General features: G+C 36.8%; 1 protein-coding gene across 2 annotated transcripts in view; it reads left to right on the forward strand.

Annotated features, from left to right (window-relative positions):
• arid3c (AT rich interactive domain 3C (BRIGHT-like)) overlaps positions 1–19,995 on the forward strand; it is an 84,851-nt gene that overhangs the window by 6,611 nt on the left and 58,245 nt on the right. The window contains exon 3 of one of the 2 annotated variants that reach the window (XM_084114254.1): positions 6,385–6,468. The exons of the other annotated variant lie outside the window; for it this stretch is intronic. Within the exon in view, the coding sequence (XP_083970380.1) occupies positions 6,385–6,468 (84 nt within the window). The remainder of the gene's footprint in view (positions 1–6,384; positions 6,469–19,995) is intronic. 2 annotated transcript variants of the gene reach the window in all.

Here is a 19,995-nt window from a genome sequence, read left to right on the forward strand (position 1 = left end):
CAAATCTCAAAATAAATACTGTATAATTAAGTACTTATAGCCTAATGTTTTTTTATGCCAAAATTCACTTGTAAAACTATTAATTTTATTACTAGTATGTTTTATTGTTATTTTTATATAATATATTCTATAATTTTGTATTGAATATTGTCCATAACAGTGTTTCTCACAGGATTTTGGGACTGGTGGGTATACCTCAGTCCCTCTAGGGGGGGTCCAGGGCCATGGAAGAAAATGTTGTACATTTTAAAGTTAAATTCATCAGTCTGGTTCATTTTGAGAGTTCAAAATTAGGAGCTTCAACCCATGTTCAGTGTGCAAATTGAACAAAGGAAAAAGACGGTGAATTGACTTGTACCTGAAATTTAAAGGGGACTCAGCCCTCTTTTTAGTTGTGATATAGTGTCTCAGTCTACATTAATTTAACACTGGTGTTTTAGAAATCTAAACAATTAGAATATAATGATAATAATAATAATAATAATAATAATTTTTAGATTATTATTATTCCCATGACAGCCATATATTTTAAAACAAATGCACTGTAAAATAAAGGAACATTTCATAAGTATATTAATTTACTTTACACTACAGTAGGGTAATTACACTACATTTGTCCTAATTTCGACACTTAAAACTGCAAGAGATTACCATAGGGCTTTTATTTTGAAGGAAACTGCAGTTGACCTTTTATTTTGGTGGAAAACTGCAGTTTCTGTGAAAACAGGTTAGCAAACACTTCTCATTACAAATGAAGTGAAATGCTGTAATCATCTGCCCATAAAAGTTTTTTAGAAATTATGTGAAAGTGAAAATAAAGCGTAACTGGTGTCTGCTGCGTTCCCAATTGCACGCTAAACTTACAGCACATACAGAGATGGAGTTCACTGCATTCATTCACTGTAAACTGAGCCGTTCAGTGAGTGGTGGACGAACGTTAATGTTTTTTTGATGGCCGATATATAGGCTATATATATACACTTTATATAAATTTGAATTAGGGCTGCACGATTAATCACAATTTCCATGTAATCGCACTTAAATCGAGATGGCTTATCGCTATTTTGAAATCGCAAAGGCTGCGATTATTTTGTATGCGCAGCTTGTCATTGATGTACGGCTCTGTAAGCGCTGCTTCTTCTGAAAGCACTGTGAGTTTGAATCACTTATAACGTGCATTTGAAAAAGCAACACGCGTCAAACAGCTTTCCAAACATGAGAAGCATTTAATAACCTCTTGTCCAACAAAAGACAACATTTAATAACATCCAAACTCACTTCATAATGACAGTTGAGCATCCTTCTGTGAGATGATGTGGCTTCTTACACAGAATAAGGCAGTTGTGTGTTTATTGGTCATGTTTAATCAATCAAAGCATTTCAATCTCCTGTTTATTCAGCTACAGCGATAGGGATTTCCTGGAATGACGGGCGTTATCGTACATCTGCGGCGGGGCATATTTGGCGTGTCTGCGTGAGACGCCCTCTGGTGTTCAGATGAAGCAGCGTTTACTACCGATCAGCCGCACTGCACTGACAAGCTGCGCATAAAATAATCGCGGCCTAATATTTAATAAATTTGAAATAAATAATTTAAAAATTAATAAAAAATATAAATCTCTAAATTAAACACTTTAGATGGCAACTACTTGTCCATGAGCTGATCGCATGAACAAAGTGAGCGCATTGTTTTGAAACATGCAGCACAAACAGACTTGGTTAAGTTGTAGCCTTTTACAATTTGATAAGGGGATTAAGCCATATCGTGCTTCCGATTTTAGTTAGTTTGACATATACTTTGCCAAAGCAATGGTGCAAAACACAACGTTAAAGACCTTTTATGTTATATAGAGAAGTTTAAATATATTTTTGGTTCATTATGAAACTGGCGGGACAGATTAGACTGGCTTGCCGCCACAATCTAGTTAATGAATGGTAAACACTGCATAACATAATAATTATCAGCTTATCTGTATTTTTATCTGTACAGGGAGATGGATTTGTTTAACTTGCCTTTTTAATGTAGATGTCACTTTTTAATTACAGGAAACTTGGCCTTTCTTGTGTAGCTTGCAAAATTCATAGGGCAGTGAACAAACTCAGCAAATACTAATATGGTGTGGTTATAAGAAGTGACACCTTCTCCGAGCACAAGTATACTCTGTTTTGCGTGGCACTGTAATACATAACATTACCCTGTTAATGGTCTCCATAGCTTTTCAACACTAGCTTTTGCCCTTAATCTGAAGAATGAGGTGTGATTTCAAGCAGTTGTAGAACACATGGCATCATTTGGACACACAATTTAGAGTGCATGTGCCCTGCGTGGTTTCCTGTATGCTGGAGTCAAGTGATCAGAGGTAGCCCATGTGAATTGTGAATTTTGCAGTGAAATATTCTAGTAATAATATGTTTTTGTTATCTTTTTATCAGTTCTAGATCAGGAAAATACTGATAAGTACGCCTAGCTTCATTAAGTCTGAGAAACTTTCAATCACTGTTGTCTAAAACATGGGAATATCATTGCTCATTTATTAGCAGTCACTGTGGTTTGGTTTCGCAATACACTTTGTGATCATGGTTGCCAGGCATAGTCTGTGTAAACATTATGTCCAGGATATAAACAAAACGTTCTGTTCACTTCAAATACATAATCTATATACAGTACCTGAACCAGTAGAAACATTCACAGATTGTACAGTAGATAACTTTTGACACGCTTGAATATGGTGCAGTAATTGAGCAGAGGTTTTTTTTGTATTATTTCATGTTGAGTGCAGCAATGCCATATTATCATTATACATACATGTGATATATTGTTTTAAGGTCATTTACTGCACACTCTGTGCAAGGTTCATCATACATTTTTCTTGGTACTTGAAGTAAATGAGCTATTAATGGACATACAGAGCCGTTTTACCTTCAGTTCAAGAGTAATGGTCAGTAAAGGAATGCCTGATCTTTTGCAGTGTGTTTAGGCTAAGCTGGAGCTCAGCAGTAAAACACTTTTAGATCATATTGCTTTTGGCTTTGCATTTTAGTTTTTGGTGCTGAAGTGTTTTCATTTCTCCTTGTGTCAGTGTCAGTATCAGTAAGACACATACAGTGCAGTGAGTATTAGATGGCAGCAGGCAGCAGCTGAGGTCTCATGTCATCAGTCTCGGCCCATATGGCCTCACGTGTCAGCGTTCATTAAGGTGAAGAGTTGTAATGAAAGATAGGGAGGAATCAAGCATTGAGTGTCTTAGGCTTACGGTCAGAATCAGATACTCTCTTTACAGGATTAGCTTCATCAGCACATCCCCCCCATCCTATTGATCCCTCACAAAACACACACACATTTTTTGTGTGTGTTTATATGAGTTTATTACTGTCTGATTGGTTCGGTCAAGCATTTAGATATGTCCATACAGTACACATTGTGTTCTAATTAGGTGTGATGCAACAAGTGTCCAGTGGCAAGCAATTTGTCTGACCACACTGCACAAAACGGCTGCATGATGTAACACAGTCACATCCAGAAGATGCGTTTAATTCTAGGGATTTGCAAAACTGACTAGTTGGTGGCTTGTCTGAAGGACTATTTGTGTAATCTGGCTTAAGGGAATGTTGTATAATTTTGACATCTTCCCATACTTGCAATGAGAAGCGGTTATCCACTTTTTTCCTGACAGCCTATTGCGCTTTGAATTATTGGAGCCAGAGGCACTTTCGGTTTAGGAAACTTCTACTCAAAAAGACTGAAACAAATCATTTCAAATAATAAGGTTGCGCTACAAATAAGCTTTATCAGCCAGTTTGACTGAATGAGGTGTACAATTTCCGTTTTATTTTCAGACATCAGAAGAATAACGTAACGCTTGGTAATTTAATGTGATGTGGCGTATATAAGAATATCTGTGGCCGCATTCTTTTCCTTCTGATTATTTTCTTTTTTTCCTTTGTATTCCTCTTTAATAGTATGACAAGACAACATATACTGCACATTTGTGGTCTGCTCTCCTGTTTTAATTTACTAAGAATCCCTAGTTTTTCTCCCCAAATCCTCACGTTTCATTCCAGGTTTGTTTTCACACGGATGCTTTAAAAATGTAATTGTCTCCACTTTTTACTTCTAATCCCTATTAGCAGTGTTAACTGGAAAGTTTCTACAGCAGGTAAATAGAATATTTGTTATGTCAAAATGATGGAAAGCATGTTTGAATATTATTACTCAAGTCAATTCTAAAGTTAATAAAACATTTTTGATCAAGACAACGCATGTTACGTAATATAGACAAATATTACTACAGTGAAATTGAACCCATCCTTAATATTCTTGCGGAAAGAATCAAGCTTTTGGGGTTATTTATGGTGTGTTGTAGTAATGTTAATGCTCTTACACTTTTAAGTTTCCTTTTAATGTTCAATGGTTGAACGGTGCGTAGAAAAATGTCACTTCATTGTACCAAGTTTTTATAAAAAAGCGTATTATTGCGTTCATAGATCGAACCTTTCACTGATTGTTTACAGTTTAAGTTACCTCCATAATTTGCGCAAAGCGTCATGGGGTGTATGAAAAAATTGGATAAACCGTCTGTAGTCAACAAAAGAAAAGTTTTAGGGGTTCCTGCCAAATAAAAGTTTGATAGTTTAATGTTTGAAAATGAAGAAATTAAGACTGCCATAAATATTATTATATAGTATTTTTTATTGTACAGGGAAATATATAAATAGTTTAAATTTTATTTAGTAAAAATAATAATAATATATTTTTTAGTCATATTGATATATAATCACAACATTTTTGGCCAAATTGTGCATCCCTACGAATTAGTGTTTTCAAAAATATTTATATTTCGATATGTATCGATACTGAAATATCTGAAATGGTTCCAATACCACTTTTCTGCATTATTGATACACCGATACCAGCTGCATGTTCTCACACTCTCTTCGCTCCAGTTGAATAGTGCTTGTTTTGCGCAGAATTTTAGTCATTCCCGCAGCTTTCACGTTTACACCAAATGCGTGTGCGTGCACCACTGATCTATACAAGTGGCGTTCTCATAAAGCCTCCTCTCATACAGCTTGTGAGTACCAAATGTACTTCTTTTCCGTGGCTTATTGCACTTAAACGGTCAAATACTCACAACATTATGTCAAAATGCCCATCTGGCACTGATGTTGTGTATCCATGTTGTGTAACAGTAAATTGGATCCATGTATAAACTCTTAAAGTCACAGCAGCCTAATATTCCTGCTGCTGTCTTACATGTTAATCAAAGAACATAATGCAAATAGAAAATCAATCCATGCTCTTGTAACAAATTGTAAGCATTAATCTGTATTTCATTTTTACAATGAAGAGTATCTAGTGTAATTTTTACATTTAAATACTTTATTTAATTTCTGTAGTGTTTCTTACCTGAATAGTTATACCCACTTGAAAAACTTAAAGCACTGTTCATTTAATTTGTCTCTTTATTCTAATCTCTTTATTTGTGCTATCGTATGCAATTTGTTTATTTGTTATTAGTGTATTACTGACTGTTTACTTGTCTTTTTTTTTTTTGTATATTTAGTTCAGTTTCAAGTAAAGCCTTCCTGTGCTATGTATAAGCTATTGTAACAAAATGACCAAAATGATAAAAAAATTATGAGAATAATAAACTAAATGAATTCTACTTAACTTTTTTTTTGCTCGTTACTATTCTGCATCACACCCGATTAGGAGCTGGTGTCAAATGTGTCGTTTTTAAATTTGCTGGGAACATCATTGAATATTTACAGTTATAACTGATGATTGTGCTCTCTAAGCTGAATAGCATTTTGAAACCAAATTGATCAAGTCTATTTGACATCTTTGTGTTAGTTTAGTCTGTTTATGTAAACTCTTAGTGTAATGCTAGTAGTAACACCCTTTTCCTCAGCAGTTGAATCATTTATAAGATGGAGGGTAATCTCAGCCTGACCCATTCAGTCTGATTCAGAGACACACATGGGGCTAAAGATCACATGTAACATTAGTAAATTAGCTTGTTGCTTAATCCCACGGGAGATTTTAAGATAATGGAGCACAGACGGCAGGTTTTGGGGTTGAAAAAAAAGTGAATAGACAGGGAGAAGTATGTAAGGGTAAAATGGGGGTGGAAAGAAAAATGAAAGGGCTGTTGTCTGAGAATATGAATGCAAATATAAAATTGTATGGCTAATCCAACTCACTTGCCTGTTAGTACAATGTCTGGTACTAAAGCAACTAACACCAGAATGTTTTGTGTTATGACCTTTACTTTGTTTAAAACAAATGCCGTCTTTCATTGCTGACTTCATTAGCATGAGTCAAATGTAGTTCTTTCTACGTCTCAGCCCGTGATTTCAGTTTTGCCCTTGACATGTGTTCAGTCAGGCCAAGGCAGCGGGCCAGGAAGGAAGCTGAAAGATTCGAGTGTTGCTTTCGGTGGCGGTGGCTCTTCTCTGATTCAGGAGGTCAGTAATCACCCCCACCCCCCATTCCTCATATCTTCATTCAAATTGCACGCACACCCCCTTTTACTGGCCTCAGGCCTCTATGTAACAACCCCTCCAACCAAACAGTAGTGACAATCTGGAGAACTTTCGCCTGTTTCGATGATAGTGTTAAAGACAAAGACCAGTGTGGAATCTTTGTACAAACTCTCCCAAGTCATTTAAAGGGATAGTTCACTCGAATAAAAAAAATAAAAAAAAATGTTTTAGTATGGTTTGGCTTTAATTGTTTGGACAAAAAAAAAAGCAGACATTTTTCAAGATATCTTTTTTTATGTTTCACAGAATAAATAAAGTCATATAGATATGGAACGTTATAAGGGTAAGTAAATTATGAATGAATGTTCATATTTGGGTGAACTATCCCTTTAAAAGAGGTAGATGTAGAACACATGCACGAACGTAAACTTTTTATTTAAACTCCATGAAACCACTTAATGTAACCTGATTCATTTATTTGAAGGAAGAATTAATTCAGCAGCAAAGCATCAACAAGCCACTTGTGAGACAAAGTAATGTCTGTCCTAACTACAAAGTGTGATACTATCAAGGTCCAATTTAATCCAGTGCTGAATTCATGAATAAGTGCTACTCAACTGACCGGCCAGTGCCCTACATAGTTCACAACCCACATGCAGCATAGAAGGCCTGCTTTGTTTTTAATGGCCAGCAATGAATTCAAGGGTCAATTAGAGCCTGAATTCCACAGGCATGTGATACAACATTCCCCACCTTCATGAAAGAAACCTCAATTACAGCAGACGCTTTAATGCAGAAGACAGCTCTGTTTTAAAGCCGTTGATCATTTCACTCATTTAACAAGAGCCATTTCAGTACTATTGCCATGGATGTCATTGACTTCCAACTGACTTCCACACCTCCGTGCTAAAAGATTCGCAGGTCAGTAAAAGAAACCTCTGCTTGCTGGTGCCATGGCAGTGAAAAAACAGGGAACAATTAATAGTTGAAACAGCATCAGATGCCACTGGATCCTAGGGATTGTTTGTTTTACAGAATTTGCCCTGCACCCAATTCCTTTCCTGTTGCTGTAAAGATGATTTATCAGGTCTGAAGGGAACTATGAAATATTTGAAATGAAAACAAGGGTTTGTGTTTTTTCCATCTGGTTCTGTTGTTAAAGAAGGCCGAAACCTAAAATATTTTCACATTTTAAAATAAAAAGCAACATTAAACACTAACACTAACCTCTGGGGGACAGCCAGATAAATGTGGTTTGTGAAGAAATGGGAAGAAACATAATGTGGGTATTTTTAAATTCGTCTTGAATGCCTGTAGTTTTGATGTTTTGTTTTGTTTTCCTCTGGAGAGAATTCGTCAAGCACATAGCCTCAGAAGCAGGAAGGTTTGATTTCCTCCAGTTTGCCAGTTCTAGTGAACACATGATTATTATTATTTTTTTACATTTAAACATTTATTATGTTTTGATGAGGTTTAAATAAAAAGTCCAGTAAATTCTATTTTTAATTTTTAGTCATTTTTGAGATGTACTTGTTATTGTAGTGTAGTTTTCTAATGGTCTTTAAATAATATATAGCTTGGTATCACTGAATGCAGGTTGTCAGTGATTTATTCAATAAGCAAGACTAATATTAATTTATAAACAGTGAGATGCGTTTATCACCATATAAATATACGGCGTCATAGAAAACACGTCTGAATTCAAGAAATATCCATATTTTCTACTGTATAGCGTCAAAGACCAAGTTACTCCAGCCAGAAATCAAGGAACACAAATGGATTGTAAGGAAATTCAGATTGTTTGCTGCCTTTTATGTGAATTACGGTAACAACAAACTGTGAACCAATCAAATTCCAGCTGTCAGCAGAGCAAAAAGAAAGTGGACTCTGAACTTCAGGTCACAATAAAAGTAAAGAGCAGAGGCTGCTTTTGTCCATGCCATTTGTGGAAGATTTCAATATTGTGTAAGAGCATCGGGATTCTCTGATAGTGACTATTGAATGCTTGTAGCGCATGTGTACCAGTCATAGACTGTAAAAAAAGATGGACAACGCCCCTTCGCTCTCTTCCATTGATGAGAACTGAAGCCGCCAGAGTCTCGATATGGCGCTGACATATTGGAACTTGAGTCTGCGCAGTAGCGATCTCGGGACCAGACCTGCGCAGTAGTGAGCAGGAAGTAAAGCCGTGAAATCAACGCTCCGCCCTCACTCTCGCCGAATGCACTCAGGGAGAGTGGATTCTGCACACTTTTTTAAAAATTGATTGCAGTACGACAAGAGGCTTGTTAAAATAAAGTAAATACAATCTCCTCAGTCCTCCGAAGATCCCGAAAAAAATGTCCGTTGGTGCTTCAGTGACTACTTCGCTCAGAGAACCTGTCAATCACAGCTGTCAATCATGACGTTACACCACCGCATCACGTAACTAACTAAAAACCAACTTATTTTTGAAACAGACACTTGAACTTACATCAGCGTGATAAAAACGACAGCAAATGAAAGAAACCACCTTTGGAAAAAAGATATTTGAAGTGTAATTTACTTGTTTAGTTGGTCTCACGTCCCGTTGAATAACACGGGGAGGCGGGGCTTATGACCTATACTAGGACCAGTCACCGGGGGGCGATCGAGACGCTTTGGCTTCACTTTTCAGGGCTTGTGCGGCACACTTGGTACCAATTACACTTCATTTTCTGTTTCATTCTATTCGGAACTCAGTTCCACTTGTATTCAATATCAGCACTTCCGCAGAGGAAGGGACAGCTTAAAATGGGCTTCTTGCTAGGGGTGCTCCGATTGATTGGCTAACGATCGCTATCGGCCGATAATCGCTTCTAATCACTCGATCGGCGATCTCTCAATTTGCCGATCTCAGAAACCAATCTCAGGCTGATGACGCAAAAAGACACACACTTGCCGTGAGAGGTACAGCATAGCCTACATGACATGCTTGCAGCAGCGCCGTCACAGTCTCTATCCGGCACTTGTAAAATAATTAGAATGTTGAAGGTGAGGTTCAATTCATACATCTTTATTAAATAACTTTTGACAAATTAGTGATTTGAAAACTTTCTCTAATGCTTAATTTCACAAACAGCACGAGCGAATCTGTACTCTCTCTCTCTCTCAAAATGTGCAAATGTCTTCACATCACCACATCGCATCTGCACTATAAGTGTAACGCTGATTCAGAGATGATGAAGATGAAGGCATGTTACAAGAATAACAGGATTTATTTAACAAGAAACTCCAACAATACGAAACCGTGTGCTGTCCACAAATAACAACCGACAATGAACTGAGGCTCCAAAGGAAGTTAAGTAGTGGTACACTGAAAAAAATGATTCGTTGAAATGAATAAAAAAAATCATCGTAAGTGGTTGCATTCAATTGATTTTATCTACATTTAAACAAATGCATTAAGTTGAACTAAAATGGATTAAGTTCAACTTAATGCATTTGTTTAAATGTAGATAAAATCAAAAAACAATATTAATCACATTAATTTTTTTTATTAATTTCAATTAAAATTCAACAAATCATTTTTTTCAGTGTATAAACAAGGTTAATAAGGAGAAACAGCTTAACTAAGAGAACTAATCATATCAGTAACCATGACAACTCATGAGTGGCGGGAAGCTAAACGAAGGAAACACATGTGACGGAAAATAACAGACTAAAAGTCCATAAAAATGAAACTAACTAAACAGAACCGTGACAATAAGCGTAGCGTGTTTAAACCATTCAGCTCTTGCTTACTCTCTAAAACACTTGCACACTCAAAGCGTACACACATAAAGCAGTCTCAAAAACAGCTCGCAAGTATCAAACTAATTTCTTCTGTTTGTGGCTAATTGCACTAATGGTCAAAAACACACAAAGGTATGTACAAAATTACTGTCTTGGGGAGTGTCCTCGTAAACACAGTCGGTTATGTCTTTAGTGAACGTAAACAGTTGAGAAAGAAAACGCATGTGTAACAGTATATTGGATCCGTGCATAAACTCTGTGCATAAAAAGTGACAGAAGCCTAATAAACCTGCTACTGTCTGTGTCATTAATGTTAATCAAACAACAAAAGATAAAGAGAAAAATCAATCGCTGCTCTTGACTGAAGAACTTTTGTAACTTTAATTGTAATGATTATTATGTATTTAATTTATTCAGGGAAGACTATTCAGTATTATTTTACATTTTATTCTTTATTAAATTTCTGTAGTATTTCTTATGTGAATACTACTGTTAGGCACTGTACTTAAAGCACTGTATTTTTCTTTTGTATCTTTATTCTATTTCATTTATTTGTGCTACTGCTTGTAATTTGTTTATTTGTTTACTTGCCTTTTTTGTAAATCCAATTCAAAGTTTGAAATCAGGCTTGTACTGTAAGTTTGCTATTGTGCAACAACATTGACCCATTGTAAAAACAAAAACGCATTGTGTGACCAAACATTAGGTGACATAATTATTTTACTTTATTTCTTTTTTTAGAAAAAGTCTAAAAAAGCCTGATTGGAATAAAATACTGATTGGAGCATTCATATAAATAATGCTATATGATCAAAAGAAGGCTTCATATAGACTCCATGATTGTTATTGGTGATCGGAATCAGTCGATACTGCTTCCTGTGATCGGTGACTGGCCCAAAAAATCCTGATTGGAGCACCCTTACTTCTTGCATAGGATGCGAATTGCATGCCGATTTGATATTTTGCTATGATAGCAAAAAAATCATACTTTTTTCTCCCTCTATTTGTTTCACAGGTGAGAATTGTTTCCTTAAAATAGCCAGTCCAGCTAGTATCTAATTTATATACACGTGTGCACAATTGGATTAATAGAGCTTAAAGTCATATCCGTGTAATACTCTAGATCATTTCGCGCCCTTCCTCCCTCAGAGTGGTACGGGGAAGCAATCAGTCAATTCTGATTGAAGTCCTCACTAAATCAATAGAAACCAGATATATCTCATAATGCCATAGATCCACAGCTGACCTAGAGAGCTGTACATCCTCACTTTGGTTTGTCCGGACCAAATAGCACATTGAAATTGGGCAACAGAGCAAGTGTCTGTCAACTTGTTTATACAGTGAACAAAAAGCAGTAAAAGTTGTGCTGCTGAAATCACAGATAATGTAAGATGATTTTTTTGTATACTAATAAAAGTGCAGTCATGCATCATTTTTGTGTATTGATGAAGCTGTTGGGGTCGAAACTTGTCCAATCATGATTGGCTGCTTTTTAACAGTGTGGTCAATGTTATCAACCAAAGACATTATCCACTTCTCAGAGGATGAGGCCTAATGAAGTTAAATAGAATTTTGACAAGATAATGGATTTGTTTTCCTTCCTTGCATTCTCCCCCTCAGCGCTCATGATAAACTGTGTAGAAAAGAAGTAAGAGGGAAACAGATTATTCAAGGCTGCTCACAAGGGAGATGAGAGATCAATAACGAACCCTTTTGAGAAAAAAGAAACATCCAGTGAAGACCTCTATAGTTTGGGTTTGAGTTAGATCCTCCTAGGCACAAGAACTGAATTCTTCTTAGCTCGTGCACTAGATCTGGCCCCTCCTCAGGGGGTGGTCGCTGACCAATAAAAATTTACAGCACATAGCAGAGAGGAAGTAGCTTGTACAGCGACCTTGCTACACAATTGCGTGGCGAGGCACACTACCTTTTAAAAGTTTGGGGTTAGTACGATTTTTATGGTTTTAAAAGAAGCCTCTTACGTTCACCAAGGCTGCGTTTATTTGATTTCAAATAAAGTAAAAGCAGCAATATTGTAAATGATCTATATTGTCAGACTATGTTTTATTATTAAAGGGGTCATATAATGTCATTTTTGTACAAGCTAATATGATTCTTTAGGGTCTAAATTAAAAGTTTGTAATATACTTTAATTAAAAATTCTCATTAGTATTGTAAGAAATCAGTCATTTTACCTGGTCAAAAACAGCTCTGTTTTGAGCACGCCGTTTCAGTGCATGTGTCTTTAAATGATAATGAGCTTTGCTTACCCCGCCCCTCTGTTCTGTGCGTACACCGTTTAAAATAATAATACAAAAACCATAACGCGTTGTTCATTATAAACTTGGGATTATGAATTATATTGAGAACGTCGTACATAGAAAACATGCCATAATGTACCCTGAGTGTAAAAATAGCCACATTCATCGTGAAGCGTGCAAGCGATTTGCAAAGATTAATATAAAGATTAATATAAAGATTAATATAAAGGTCAATAAAACATTACACTCACTTGTTCTTCTGGAGGTTCAGTCATCAATATATATAAGTTCACAATACTCATATGTATTTATTTTTAAACTTAAATGGTTTGCCGCAATCAGTTTCCTCAATCGGTTTGAGTTGAGTTAACTTGTTGGGTTTTACAGTGTACTGATCCTTTTTTCTGGAGCAGCTTCTTAGCAAAAACAGCTTTATGCTGACCCTCGTTTGTAAAGCAGTCTCGAGTCTGGTGAAATGATTCGCGCAAACATGACAGCATTGACGTTGATCGTGGGGAATATTCCCTTCGAAAACAAACTCAGCCACTGCGTCTTCAGCTGTACGGATTTAGAAACATCATCTGTTCGTTATTATACCCAAGAACAGAACACCACAATCGTTAGACGCCATTCTGCTCAGCACTCCAGCTATCAACAATGAACGCGCCGGTCGGCGCGTGCTATGATTGACAGCTCGCTCACGAGGGCGCGAGGGCGGGTCTGTGTTTGAAACGCTGCTGTCAATCAGCCATCGTGGGAGGGGCGTCGATATTGTGACGTCACAATATCGAACAGCTTGATTTGAGACAGGAGGAAACATATAAGAAGATTTAAAAAAAAAAAGGTTGTGTACAGGCACTGCCAACACACATTTCAGTACAATCAACTTGTAAAAGTGCATGTACCATTATATGACCCCTTTAATATCAAGTCAGAACTGTAACACTTCCAAATCAAGAAAAAATTGTTACTGTCACTTTAAGATGGCTCCCAGAGAAACATGATCCTCTCTAATCAGCATTTGCCTCTGTGAAATCTAGCATAAGCTTGCTGACTCTTCGTTTCTGTTTAGCATAAGCAGAATCTGATGACCTTTGACCTATTTGTAGACCTCACCCCCTCTCATCGCCATAAAACTAGGCTTGCTGTGCATAGATTCCTCACTTGGTCATTGATCATTAAGGAGATCAAAGGGTTAGTGAAATCAGCCGTGGCACACACTATCCCGTAAGGCGATTGGTAGAACAATCCTCTCGTTCTTAAAACCTGTACGATAGTGTGTCATTTGTCAATTGAAATATATGGAGTAAATTATATGGATCTGCATTTCTTAGGAAGGTGTGATGTCTATCGTTGGCGTGTTGTGTGTGTAGATGTGTGTATATATAGTGCTCACCTTTCACCCCTCATCACTCACCGCTCAACTGTGTCTCCACATAGCTTCAGTGTGTATTTCTGACAAGCTCATGTTTGTTCCACTTCTTTGTCGATTGCAGGAGAAATGTGCCGGATTCCTCAGAGCTGAGTCTGACCACGACTCATATTCCCTCTCTTCAATAATTCAGAGCTAGTGCTGTAAAGTTGTTACTTAAAGTCCTCTTCTGTCAGTGTCATTTTGTTGGCTTATACGTTGTGGTCCTGCTGTGTATCATCTGCTTAGACAAATGTTTTATGATAAACAGTAAATTTGACAGGCCAGTGCTGTTCACCAGATCATTTCCAGATGGTCTTTACAAGGAGAATTGAGCGTGACAAGGATTCTAAAGACATAGTTAAGATTATAACAAGTAAATGCATTGTTAACATTTCAGCTACTATGTAGTGCTTTAAACTACTACTATATACTGTATATACTCTAACGTTAAAAAGTTTGAGGTCAGTAGGATTTTTTTGTGTTAATGCTTTTATTTAGCAAACATGCATTAAAGTATTCAAAAGTGACATTAAAGGCTTTTGTTACAAAATTATTTCTATTTTTTTATTGTTCTTTTTAACTTTCTATTCATCAAAAAAAAAAAAAACAGAAAAAAAAATGTACCGACCCCAAACATTTAAATGGTGTATAAGTGATCTAAGGGAACTTGCGATGCATGATGGCTATTAGCAATGTCTTCAAATAAGAACTATGGTTAATTGCACTTCTTCTTTTTGCCTGAATAAGAAATGCTAAAAAAGTTGTGATAATATTGGTTTTAACACTAAATATTTCAGTTAGTCTGTGGTATCATGATTCCACTGATATCAGCATATTTACAATAAGAGAAATGGTTTTAGTTAGCATTACATTTTGAACATTCAAACCTATTAGATGAACAACACAGATAGGATTTTTTTTTTACCAAAACACTAAACAAGAAAACTTGAGTTGTGTTTGGAGGTATAATTTGTGGTGATATCTTCACCATCTGCTTTTGCAATTCTGGTTTGACCCCCTCCTCTGGCAGGAAATGGCATCCCCCACTGATGATGTGGCACTTTGAGTCATAAATTTAATAGCTTAACCCCCCCCCCAATTCCCCACTTCTGCTTCTCCATCCCTTCATAAACCCCTTCCTCTCTCTCCCTTTCTCTCTCAGGACTGACCTTTTTTCTTTAATTATTTATCCATCTTAGTTGTATGGCAAGAATTTGTTACAAAAGAGCCCAGTGGATGTGTTACCCCCTCGGCCGTATGCTGTGATGTGACGGTGTGTATTGTCCCTTTGTGATCGGTGACATATGAAGGGAATTGATGGGATGAAGCTAGCGATTTCCTTCCATTTAAAGACTTGCTCCATATGTCCATTGATTTATGGTGTGCTTCGTGATCATCTGTTATATAAATTAGGTTATTATAATGAAGTTAAACTATTGCAGATGCAGGTTAAGTACAGATTTAGAAACTAGATAGCAATTAGATGAGTTGTGTGCCTTTCTGATAGAGCTTATAGAATGATGGAATACACCTAAAGGGATAGTTCACCCAAAAATGAAAATCACCTTACCCTCATGTCATTCTAAACCTGTATGACTTCTTTCTTCTATAGAAAACAAAAGAACATATTTTAAACATGCCAGTGTGTTTTTTTTTTTTTTTTTTTTTTTTTTTTTTTTTTGTGGTCCATACACTGGAAGTCAGTGGGATCCAATGTTGTTTGTATTCCGACGTTCTTTAGAATATCTTCTTTTGTGTTCCACATAAAAAAGAAAGTTACAGGTTTGGAATGACATGAGAGTGAATCAATGGTGATATCATTTTCAGGTGAACTTAAACTTTAAAAAAGAAAAAAATACTTCACAAAACAAATCAGAATTACTTTTAGAAGTCATGTGCAATGCAGATCACATGTCAGCGCAGTATATATACTCAGGAAATTTGCCTTGATGCACAGCCCAGTATGTATGCTTTAAATTAAAGTTGCTGGTTAACAAATTATACTTGCAAATTATTTGGGGATTTTGGGATACAAAATGAGGAGTAGTCATTTTTTGACTAGACATGTAGACACAGTCATTTGCCTCATCATCTTTTACTCTGCTGGCATTGTGTTAACGTCAGCATTATTGTATGAATTGCAGAGCTTGCAATGAACACACACACACACTGCCACCAGTCACACATTTCACCCACTTGTAAGGTCTGCTAAATCAAACAATACGTGACTGAGGTATATTCACTGTATCCTACATGAAAAATGTGTCTGTCGGAGCTGACAATACAAGCAATAAGGACAGAAATGAAACTTCAAATCCTTTAAACCAAACAAACAGGTTATTAGAAGGTTAGATGGCTCATATTGTAGAACTGGCTTAGGTTTGTTACCTCTGTGTGTAGTATCTACATGTAATGCTAATACCGCTTATGTCAGTGATGTTGGATTGGTTGTTTGGCTAATGTAATGTGGTCTGCTTTAGCATTTGGTCAATAAAGATGGCTCTATGTGGTATGGTAGCCATCTTGAGCCTGGCTGTCAAAGACCATAAAAGGTTAGCTCACACAGGAGCTGCACTGTTGATATGACAGAGCCCCTTGCCTTCAGCGTGCACAAGCTGTGGGAAACACCAGCCCCTCCTGACCCACTCATACATACACAAAACACACACGCTTTCTCTCTCCCTGTACTACACACACACACAAACACCAAATCTTATAACACAGAGCAGTCAACACAAGCTCATCCATCACAGATCTATTCAGGGCTCCGGCTCCCTCTTTGTTCGCTAGTGTTGGCCGCAGCCCAACTTTACTCTGGGTGAAAGTGATATGAACTTAGTGCTGGTGGTCTCGGGTAATAAATTCTAGAGACGCAGTGATGCTACTGCTCGTTGGTACTTGTAAGCACCCAATATCACTGCACTGGCTATCAACATCATTCAGTTTCCCTGAGTACGAGGGCAAATGAAAGTTGACGTATGACGGTTGACAGATGACGTAACCAAAATAAAAGATTGACATAACGAGTCCTGCCCCTCCGTTGATTCAGAGCATGTAGTGCAGGCTAATTGCATCCCCTGCATTGCTTTAGTACTACAGTACTAGTGAAAATCATTGTTGTTTCCAGTGTTCCTTGTTGAGAACTTGAGCAAGGGTGCATTCAATTTAAATGCTTTTACATTGTTACAAAAATATATATATTTCAAATATATGCTGTTCTTATGCATCACTGTTTCCACAAAAATATTACGAAGCACAACTGTTTTCAATACTGATAGTAATACAGCGTATTAGATATGATTTCTGAAGGATCATGTGGAATAATGGCTGCTGAAAAATTCAACTTTGCCATCACTGGAATAAATGCGGCCTTAGTGAGCTTAAGAGACTTCTTTCAAAAACATTAGAAAATCTTGACCCCCAACTTTTTCTTTAAATGGCATCATTTTGAATGTGTAATATAAAGCCATATTGTAATATGTAATGTATTTGATGTCCTTGTTTGTTTGGAGTTTTAGATCTCTACTAGAACCATCAACCTGCATACTGTTCTTTCAATTATACAAATATATATATAAATTATACAGTTTCTCCAACAAATTGTAAAAAAAATAAAAAAAATATTGATATATTGAATTGAAATAATGATATTAGTACTTCTAAATAAATAAAACCAGTAATCTCAACTATTCATGTCATAAAACAATTACCGTTTTAACCAAGTAAACATAAACATCACATACAGCACAGTTAGTTTTGATAGTTCATGTTAGCTCCAATTGAAGTCTCATGCAGGGCCATTTTGATCTTTTGAACATGTATCCATGAGTCTGGATATCTTAGTTTTACTGCTTAGTCGTGTTGTTTTGCATTATTTATTTGTCCGTAGAGAACCGTTTCCAACTGCCTCACGTTGGTTACCTATGATTTATTCACATAGCTTTATATTGGTTTAAAGGCGGATATGTGCATTTCCATCGGCGAGGTCTGAGTTATACTACCATTTTGATTAACTGTTCATGGACCCAAGTGTATTAGAGCCATATGGCACTCATGAAGAGCACATTTAATGACTAATCCACTCTGAGTGCTGAATTTAGAAATCAGTTCCTGCTAATAATCTACAGATCTCAGAGAGATATTGTTTCATTAATGGGTTTTAACGACCACAGTTCCTTGTTAAGCTTAAGAATTATATTTTTACAGCGATAAAATATCATGTATTCAGTGGCATTAGAACAAATGGGGTTTTTACATATTTGAGAAGCCCTAAATCTAATTTAAACCTGGAACAAACAGAAAGTTTTAAGATTTTGAAGTTTATTTTAGATTTTTGGATTCCCTGTAATTAATAGTGCTCCCCATCTGTATGTAAATTCTGCAATAAGTTAATTTTCCACTATCGGAACTTGAATCTTTATTTAGGGGGTTTCTCAGCAAATATCTGTATGTGATTAGTTGAATTGAATTATTATATATATATATATATATATATATATATATATAATTTTTTTGATTAGCTGCCCTTGTTTTATGATAAACAGTAAAATTACATTCGTGTTCAACAGTAAACAAATGTGACATGAACAATGTCAACCAGTGAACATTTACATATGTACTCTTGTCCTACACCTCCATATCGATCTCTGGCCTTAAGTAGTGCCAAACAGAGTGGTGAGATAACTGTAATTCCATGCTCCTGGTTTTTTCTGGCTGTTATCTCAGTCAGTCCTCTTCAATAGTGTCATGTTTGCTCAGCTTCTCCAAAAGCAGCTGCAGCTGCCGTCGAATGAAGAAGCCATCCGTCATAATGGGGGAAATAAAGCAGGCTCATGTGCCGAGAGTCTCTGTCATCCCCCCTCCCACCCTTCAATCCCCCTCTTTTTCCAAGGTCTGCGTCACACAACACTTTCTCTGACCTCTTTCCATACTGTTTGTTCACACGCGTGGCCTGCTGACTTTTCTGGCAGCGTTTACTTGGCCTGGCTCCAGCTGGCTGACGGTGCTACAGCAGCATGCAGACAATCTCTTACAGATGTCTGGAGACATGGAGTAGGATTCATGCTTTAGAAACGAGGAAAGTGAGAATGGAGAGGACGCAAACAAAGCACTGTGAGCAAGGTGCACTGCTTTGTTCGAATAGCCAATGAGCAGATTCTTCATTTGATTGTGTGTGTGTGTGTGTGTGTATTCTGTGTTTCCATTCTTCTTGTATATATAAACTTATATACTCAGCAAAAAAGAAACATCCTCCCACTTTCAACTGCTTTTTTTCCAGCAAATTTCTTTTTGTGTGTAAATATTTGTATGAACATAAAACAACTGAGACATAAACTAAACAAGTTTCACCAACATTTGATGAACAGAAATGGAATAATGAGTCTGTGAACAAGGGGGGGGCGGGGGCAATATCAAAAGTAGCAGTCAGTGTCTTGTGTGGCCAGCAGCTTTAAGTGCTACAGTGCATCTCATCGTCATGGACTGAGCCAGATTTGCCAGTTCTTGCTGAGAGGTGTTACTCCATTATTCCACCAAGGCACTTGCAAGTTTTCAAACACGTCTGAGGGGACACGTGGACACACGGAAAATCAGCTGTCCTTCCTGTCTCCCTGTAGCACCGTCTTAGGCGCCTTGCATTACGGACATTGCAGTTTATTGCTCTGTCCACATCTGCAGTCCTCATGTCACGCTGCAGCAGGGCTATGGCTTGTTCACGGAGGTGATCGGGGAGCCTGGGCATCTTTCTTCTGGTGTTTTTCTGAGTCAGTAGAAATGTCTCTTTAGTGTCCTAAGTTATTGGAACTGTGACTTTAATTGTCTACCGCCTGTAAACTGTTAGTGTCTTAAGGACTTTTCCACAGGTGCATGTGCAATATTGTTTATGGTTCATTGAAAAAGCATGGAAGCCATTGTTTAGACCCTTTACAATAAAGATCTGTACAACTTATATGGATTTTACAAAATTTTCTTTAAAATACAGTATCCTGAAGATCATATCTTTTTTTGTTTTTTTTGCTGAGTTTGTTATATCCAACTTTTATTCACATAAAGCTATATACACTGCAAAGCAAATCTCAACTG

The sequence above is a fragment of the Abramis brama genome, assembly GCF_963993115.1.
Source record: "Abramis brama genome assembly, chromosome: 5".
NCBI lineage: Eukaryota > Metazoa > Chordata > Actinopteri > Cypriniformes > Leuciscidae > Abramis > Abramis brama.